Source organism: Oncorhynchus mykiss, chromosome 1, assembly GCF_057628025.1.
Source record: "Oncorhynchus mykiss isolate SJ-2025 chromosome 1, ASM5762802v1, whole genome shotgun sequence".
Lineage (NCBI taxonomy): Eukaryota > Metazoa > Chordata > Actinopteri > Salmoniformes > Salmonidae > Oncorhynchus > Oncorhynchus mykiss.
In genome coordinates, this window is record NC_143022.1 from 64,546,887 (window position 1) to 64,554,909 (window position 8,023).

General features: G+C 40.6%; 1 protein-coding gene across 22 annotated transcripts in view; it reads left to right on the top strand.

Moving 5' to 3' along the window:
* The window catches only part of lrrfip2 (leucine rich repeat (in FLII) interacting protein 2), a 56,170-nt gene that overhangs the window by 47,097 nt on the left and 1,050 nt on the right, over window positions 1-8,023 (top strand). For 11 of the 22 annotated variants that reach the window (XM_021606884.3, XM_021606789.3, XM_090236248.1 and 8 more), the window contains 8 exons: window positions 184-276; window positions 749-841; window positions 5,975-6,076; window positions 6,717-6,849; window positions 6,993-7,042; window positions 7,125-7,245; window positions 7,499-7,578; window positions 7,904-8,008. In XM_021606884.3, the coding sequence (XP_021462559.1) occupies window positions 184-276; window positions 749-841; window positions 5,975-6,076; window positions 6,717-6,849; window positions 6,993-7,042; window positions 7,125-7,245; window positions 7,499-7,578; window positions 7,904-8,008 (777 nt within the window). The remainder of the gene's footprint in view (window positions 1-183; window positions 277-748; window positions 842-5,974; window positions 6,077-6,716; window positions 6,850-6,992; window positions 7,043-7,124; window positions 7,246-7,498; window positions 7,579-7,903; window positions 8,009-8,023) is intronic. The other 11 variants (XM_090236347.1, XM_090236331.1, XM_021606913.3 and 8 more) reach the window with 2 other exon arrangements.

An 8,023-nucleotide genomic window follows, 5' to 3' on the forward strand; every position in this document is an offset into this window, starting at 1 on the left:
TGAGTTCAAAATAAAAACATACTTTGAAGTCTGTCTGTAAAAGGGTATATGGAATATCGCTCTCTGCTCATGACTGTACTCTTTTGGGGGGGGTTGAGATTTTAAACTTGTTTGATTAATGTTTTGCAGTTTTCCCTTTGTCATTAATTGAGTCTTACAACAGTCCTTTCTCTTTCATTTCAGGAACTAGAAAGACAAAAGCACACATGCACAGTCCTGCAGCACAAACAAGTGGAGTTAAAAGAGGGAATCCGCCAGAGAGATGAGCTCATAGAGGTATGTCTGCACTAAGAAAACAAACATTTGATGGCAATCTGTTCACACCTGTTCTACACCTCTTTCTACAGTTAAATTCTCTACGGTTCTGTAGTCTCTGTACTGCAGTATCTTGATGAAGATCCAAGAGTGTGAGACTGTGCTTGTCTCGCATTCATCCCAGTGTCTCCTGACATCACTCTGTTTCACCGTTTTCTCCATCTGCTCTTTATCATGTTTCTTTGCCTCGTCTCTCTATACTGAAATGATCTCTTCTCCATATCATTTTCTGGCCTCCCATCTTTTCTCTGGTCTTTTTCGGTCTCTTACCTTTTGTCACTCTCACTCAATTTCTATTCAATGCTTTTGTCGCATCTGCATTTCTTATTTTTCCTCTAATTTATCCTGTCATGTCTCTTTCCTTTCTTTTAATCTATTTCATTGTTTTACCCTGTATCCCCATTCACTCTGTCTGTATGCAATACCACTACAGAAGAACCAGCGAATCCAGACTAACTTAGATACCCTCACCAGAGAGGTGTTTGACCTGCAGGAAACGATAAACTGGAAGGACAAAAAGATTGGGGTAGGAGGTCACGCTAGGGACTCTGAAGGATGTTAGAGGCAATAGATGTGCACAGACATGTTCAGATAGATATAGCTTGCTTAGTTTTGGTTGTATGTCTGACTCTGACCAAATGGAATTTGAAAAGTTGTGTTCAGATTCAATCCCCATCACTCAAAAGCACTTAAGTAAAAATACTTTTAAAGTACTGCTTAAGTAGTTTTGGGGGGGTATCTGTACTTACTATTTATATATTTTTTCGCAACTTTTACTTCACTACGTTCCTAATGAAAATAATTTACTTTTTATTCCATACATTTTCCCTGACACCCAAAAATACTCGTTACATTTTAAATGCTTAGCAGGACAGGAAAATGGTCCAATTCGCGCACTTGTCAAGACAACATGCCTGGTCTTCCCTACTGCCTCTGATCTGGCGGACTCAATAAACACAAATGCTTTGTTTGTAAATGGTGTGTTGAAGTGTCCCCCTGGCTATCCGGGAATTTCAAAAACAAGAAAATGGTTCCGCCTGGTTTGCTTCATATAAGATATTAAATTATTTATACCTTTAGATACTCCAGTATATTTTTGGAATGCATTTACTTTTTATACTTAAGTATATTTAAAACCAAATACTTTTAGACTTCTACTCAAGTAGTATTTTACTGGGTGACTTTTACTTTTATTTTCTATTAAGGTGTCTTTACTTTTACTCAAGTATGACATTTGGGTACTTTTTCCACCACTGCCCAAAAGTGTAGATGGGTATTTCTATAAATAATGTGGACATTGGGATCAATATTACAAAATGATTTGAACAAAAATAAAAAGGAATTTCATGCAGTTCCACATGAGTAGAGGAATAAAAGTGGATAAACCCATAACTCCACCTATACAACAACACAGGCCTAGGACTATACATCCTTTAAGCAGGGTTCATACAGACATTGGCAAGTCGAATTCAAGGACTTTCAGGGACTTTTTCATGCACTTAATTGTAATTTAAGGACATCAATGTTATAAATTATACAAACAATTGTATATAATTGTACATATTGTACATAATTGTACTAATTATAGAACCCCCCTCCCCCAAAAAGCATGGGGAAAAAGTAGGTCATTAGCTACCACTTTTTAGACCGTGCCAATGTTTCAATTATTATTACATTCTAAAATACAGTGCCTTCCGAAAGTATTCAGACCCTTTGACTTTTTCCACATTTTGTTAGGCTACAGCCTTATTCTAAAATCGACTAAATTGTTTTTTTCCCTCATTAATCTACATAATACCCCTCAATGACAAAGCAAAATCATGTTTTTAGAAATGTTTGCTAATTTATTAATAAAAAATATCACATTTACATAAGTATTCAGACCCTTCCCTCAGTACTTTGTTGAAGCAACTTTGGCAGTGATTACAGCCTCGTCTTCTTGGGTATGACGCTAGAAGCTTGGCACACCTGTATTTGGGGAGTTTCTCCCGTTCTTCTCTGCAGATGCTCTCAAGCTCTGTCAGGTTGGATGGGGAGCATCGCTGCACAGCTGTTTTCAGGTCTCTCCAGAGAAGTCCAGGCTCTCGCTGGGCCACTCAAGGACATTCAGAGACTTGTCCCGAAGCCACTCTTGCGTTGTATTGGCTGTGTGCTTCGGGTCATAATCCTGTTGGAAAGTGAACCTTCACCCCAGTCAGAGGTCGAGCACTCTGGAACAGCTTTTCATCAAGGATCTCTCTGTACTTTGCTACGTTCATCTTTGCCTCGATCCTGACTTCGTCCCTGCTGATGAAAAACATTCCCACAGCATGATGCTGCCACCACCATGCTTCACCGTAGGGATGGTGCCAGGTTTCCACCAGGCGTGATGCTTGGCATTCAGGCTAAAGAATTCAATCTTGGTTTCATCAGAGCAGAGAATCTTGTTTCTCATGGTTGGTCTTTAGGTTCCTTTTCCTGTGGAGTGGCTTCCATCTGGCCACTCTACCATAAAGGCCTGATTGGTGGAGTGCTGCAGAGATGGTTGTCCTTCTGGAGATTTCTCCCATTTCCACAGATGAACTCTAGAGCTCTGTCAGAATGACCATCGGGTTCTTGGTCACCTCCCTAATCAAGGCGGTTCTCCCCCGATTGCTCAGTTTGGCCGAGCGGCCAGCTCTAGGAAGAGTCTTGGTGGTCCCAAACTTCTTCCATTTAAGAATGATGGAGGCCACTGTGTTCTTGGGGACCTTGAATGCTGCAGACATTTCTTTGGAATCTTCCCCAGATCTGTGCCTCGACACAATCCTGTCTCGGGGCTCTATGGAAAATTTCTTCAACCTCGTGGCTTGGTTTTACTCTGACATGCAATGTCAACTGTGGGACCTTATATAGACAGGTGTGTGCCTTTAGGACTCCAATCAAGTTGTAGAAACATCTCAAGGATGAACAATGGAAACAAGATGCACCTGAGCTCAATTTTGAGTCTCATAGCGAAGGGTCTGAATACTTATGTAAATACTTTTTTGATTTTTTTTTTATTAGCAAACATTTCTAAGAACCTGTTTTCGCTTTGTCATTATGTGGTATTGTGAGTAGATTGCTGAGGAAATGTTTTTATTTAATCAATTTTTACAATATGGCTGTAACGTGGAAAAAGTCCAGGAGTCTGAAATACTTTCCGAAGACACTATGTGAGAATGTGGACCATTGCCTGACTAAATAGATTGATTGCATGCATGGCGATTTTTCTGTAGCCTATGTGGCCAACGCAGGCACACATATTAAAGCCATGAATAGCGATAGCATTAATCTCACCATTTCAAAAATCAAATCCATTTTTATTTGTCACATGTGCCAAAATACAACGGGTGTTCACCTTACAGTGAAATGCTTACTTACAAGCCCTTAACCAACCATGCAGTTTTACGAAAAATACCATCAGTAAAATAATCTCACCATTGCTGTTTTTATAACGAGAAAGTGACCAAAAACCAGGTTCCTTTTTAATGGAATGATTTGTATGGGAAGCCAATATTAGATGTTGTCATCCTCCTAATAACCTCGTTGTTTTACTGCAACACAGTAGCGCAGGGAAACAAATGAAAGTGGCCGTCTCTCACAAAATGGATCAAAAATGAAATCACAGACAAGTATAAGGGAGCAGGAGAACTTATAAATTGGCTCCAATAATTACAATAACTTTTCAAGCACCAAATTGAGGAAATGTCACATTTAAGGTAGGCCCATTCCAGTACTTCTGAGCTCCAAATTCAAGTAGGCTACTTCAAGCACCTTGTATTGTTTAAATTTGCAGGTCTAACATAAAAATAAATACCAGATCATAGTGTAAATGGTTGTCATTATATCCAGACGAATTAAGAGGAATAGCGTTGGGTGTTGCGCAATCGTCTGTCCTACACAAAAGACTGTCTAATCCGAGGCACAAAAACACATGAAGACATGAACTCATTACCTTGATGCTTTCTCTGTTAAATCTAACAAGACCCTGCTGGAAATAAAGCAGACAACAGATGATCAACATCAAGTTGCTAGGATATTAGATCCAACGTGGATCCAGGCACAACTGTCTTCACCGGCGTAACGAATGAGACAACACAAATATTCTGAGCCTTTCTCCCAACAGTAGGGCTGCTGTTGCACCGCATGCGCTATCACATCATCTGTTCATCACCGTCACTCGGAAAATTCCTTCCTTCCTGAAAATTTCACGGCGTAACTAGTCAGCTGGACATGAAATGCAGATCCCAACAAGCATTATGCGTAATTATTGAAGAACCATGTTGACAGTATCAATTTAGGCTTTCAGTACCAAGGTAAGGTGACTCTTTCGGTTAGAAGCATTCGATTTCGGAATGCATACATTATTTTGGATTTGTGTGCCCATGAAAACGAAACTGTCCCCCCCCCCCCCCCCCCCCCCGTAACGTAAGGAGACACAAAATATTACGTAGTTACACTGAATTTCTGAGATCTCTATACTGACAACTGTCCTACTGCTATATCCATGATTCTTAGAGGGAACCAGTTAAATGTCTAATTTAACTGATTTAATGCTTAATATATGATATATTGACAACTTACACTGCCATAAATCCAAGGACAGAAAAGTAGTTTTGTCACCCGATTTTAGACAAATCTGTCAAGACACCAACCATGATAAAGGATTAAACAGGTTTTAAATCAACTCATGCATTTTATTCAATAGAACTATGATCCCCCTTATATCTTCATGTAATGACATGAACAAAAATTGGCAGATTTATCAACAGCTATAACAAGTTGTCCTAGTTTATAGAAAGACCCGCAGTCCCCCCTCAAGTATTTAAAACATTGGGTTGGTGCAAGCTTCCAACACATTCCTTACACCAGTCCAATTCCTTTTAAATCGTGAGAGGGAGTGTTACGAGTGTACAATTCAGCAGAAGGGTCGAGAATCAGACCACCTATATCAGCCTGAAGGAAACTTGCTGCTGATTCACCGATCAATTAAATCTGTATCAGATAATCGACTGGTCCTAAACAGTCTATTGCCTCTCTCATAGTTGCATGACAGGGAGCCTGTTGTCTTGACCAATTCTAATTCACAGTTTGGACTTTCCCTTAATGTGCATGTGAATTGACGATTGTTGGCTCACTAATTGGCATTTTAAGTTGGATGCTATGGTCATTCTAGGTTTAAATGTAATCCACAAAGTTTAGTCAGTGCAAGGGAAAATGTGCACCTGCAAGCATTTGATATGTCGTGTATGGAAAGATCCATATGCCACCTCATTGATGGACATTTACACTGAAATGACAGCATGAGATCCATTTGACATGAGTCAAGACATCTTTCTTTGCAAAAAATAAAATTTAGTTCTACACCTAAAGCTTTGCCTGTTTAGTGTCAGATTGTGTCTGTTAATTGGCCTTTAGCGCTCCCTTACAGCACTGTCTTGTGTTGTCTGATCTGTGAGCATGTGGTGATTGTGTTTAACGTCTGCCACTTTGCCTTTCCAACTCAACCTTACCATTTTGGTGTGCCTTTTGTGTGTGCATACAGACATATGTGCATGTACAAAAAACATATTGTTGTGTGCATTCATGTACGCATCAGTCTTTCCAACCTATCCTCGCCTCTTTCCTTTCTTTTCTCCCTCCTGCGTGTGGCCACCAGGCCTTAGAGAGGCAGAAAGAGTACTTTGATTGCATTAGGAATGAGAGGGATGAGCTCAGAGATGAGCTGGCTGACATCAAGGCGAAGGCCAAAACAGGAGAGGTAGGTCTCACCACCAGAGGGCTGGGAATAGTACTATAGATTTCCATTATATAGACAAATTTGGTTTACAGGAATAAGCTCGCTAGCAACCAAACAGTGATTAAAAAAAGCAACTTGTGGGGTCGACTGTCTTGTGTACCTCACCGTTTGTTCCTATTGTTTCTCCCAATGTCAAATTTGTTGGACACTTGGTGTGTCTGTCAGCCTGCGCACCAGTAATGGAAACCTTTTAGTACACTGTCACTTAATACGTAAAGCTCAACAGTTCTACGTGGTCTGCTCTGTGGCTTAATGTAGAACTGAACATTTTCCTCCACTCCTCAATAGCCACCTTTCGGCAGCTAGGGCAGATTTATTTTTAATTTTTTTAATCTGTCTGTTTCCTCATTTTAATCTGGCTGTTTCCTCATATTATGCTACTTATCCTTTTATCTATAAAATGTCTTGCACAACCAGCTACATTAGTTTTAATTATAGACATTCATTTGGGGATTCCAACAGTCACTCATTTGCAGGAGGAGTCTCATTTCATACAAGCACATTTGTTTCGAGGATGACCTTTTGACCTATTTCAAAGTGTAGGAGAGGCGGCGAGCAACACCAATTGAGATTCTCCCCGTCTTCCTTTGACTCCTCCTAGAAACACGGCCTGGTCATAATCCCTGAGGGCATGCCTAACGGGGACATCAGCCACGACGACCCAGCCACAGGGATCACTGTGGTCACACAGGAGGCTGCCCAGGTGCTGGAGTCAGCAGGAGAAGGGCCTCTGGGTGAGTGGAGGGGACAGGCGCAGCTCTATTAAAGGGAGCATGGGGACAGATAAATGAACTTGTATCACTCAATAATACCAGGGGGAGAGTTTCATTGCTATGGCCATAGCTGCAAGGAACCTCATATTTTCTTTCCTTTGCAGATGTTAGGCTACGAAAGCTTGCGGATGAAAAGGATGAACTCTTAGCTCAGGTACATATAGTTTTCCTTTTTCGACCCAAGTGACACGTTCTCATGAGTCTTTTTTGAACTGTCTGCGTGTGGCGTTTCACAGATCAGGAAGTTGAAAATGCAGCTGGAGGATGAAAGGCAGAAGCACTCGAAGATGGAGAACGCCTTCACAGAGGGAGAGAGAATGGAGAATGGCACTGATCTGCACGTCATCGAGATGCAGAGTAAGTCTCATTCGTGCCCAAACCTAAAAAAAGATCACAACAGAGGCATACACGTCACCACTTAAGTCTGTCTAAAGACTTTCTCGTTACATTATTCATACACAGAACCCCACTTGTCCAAAACATCCTATTAGCAGCTGCCAGTTCCATCTCTTCTTGTGTGCCAAGAACGAACTAACAGCAAGGCTCATATCTTTATTCTAATGTCCTGCGTAAGGTAACTGTACTAACTCAAATGTTCTACTCTCTGCAGGAGATGCCAACAGACAGATAAGTGAATACAAGTTCAAGCTCTCGAAGGCAGAACAGGAAATGGGCACAATGGAACAAAACGTAAGTCAATGGAAACACTGACATACTTGTCCACATGTAGGGTAGGGTAGCCTAGTGGTTAGAGCGTTGGACTAGTAACCGGAAGGTTGTCTGTCGTTCTGCCCCTGAACAGGCAGTTAACCCACTGTTCCTAGGCCGTCATTGAAAATAAGAATTTGTTCTTAACTGACTTGCCTAGTTAAATAAAGGTAAAAAATAAAATTAAAATTAAAAAATTTACCCTAGCTGACCATATGCCAACTGGATACATTAGTGTTTGAATAAGAAAAGGAAAATAAGTCAGATTCGTATGTGAAGGACTTAGTTTCATTATCCTCATATCCAGATCAACAGACTTGAAGGACAAGTGTCCAGATACAAGGCATCGGCGGAAAACTCAGAGAAAATAGAAGATGAACTGAAAATTGAAAAAAGGAAACTTCAAAGGGAGGTAAGAAACTAAAAT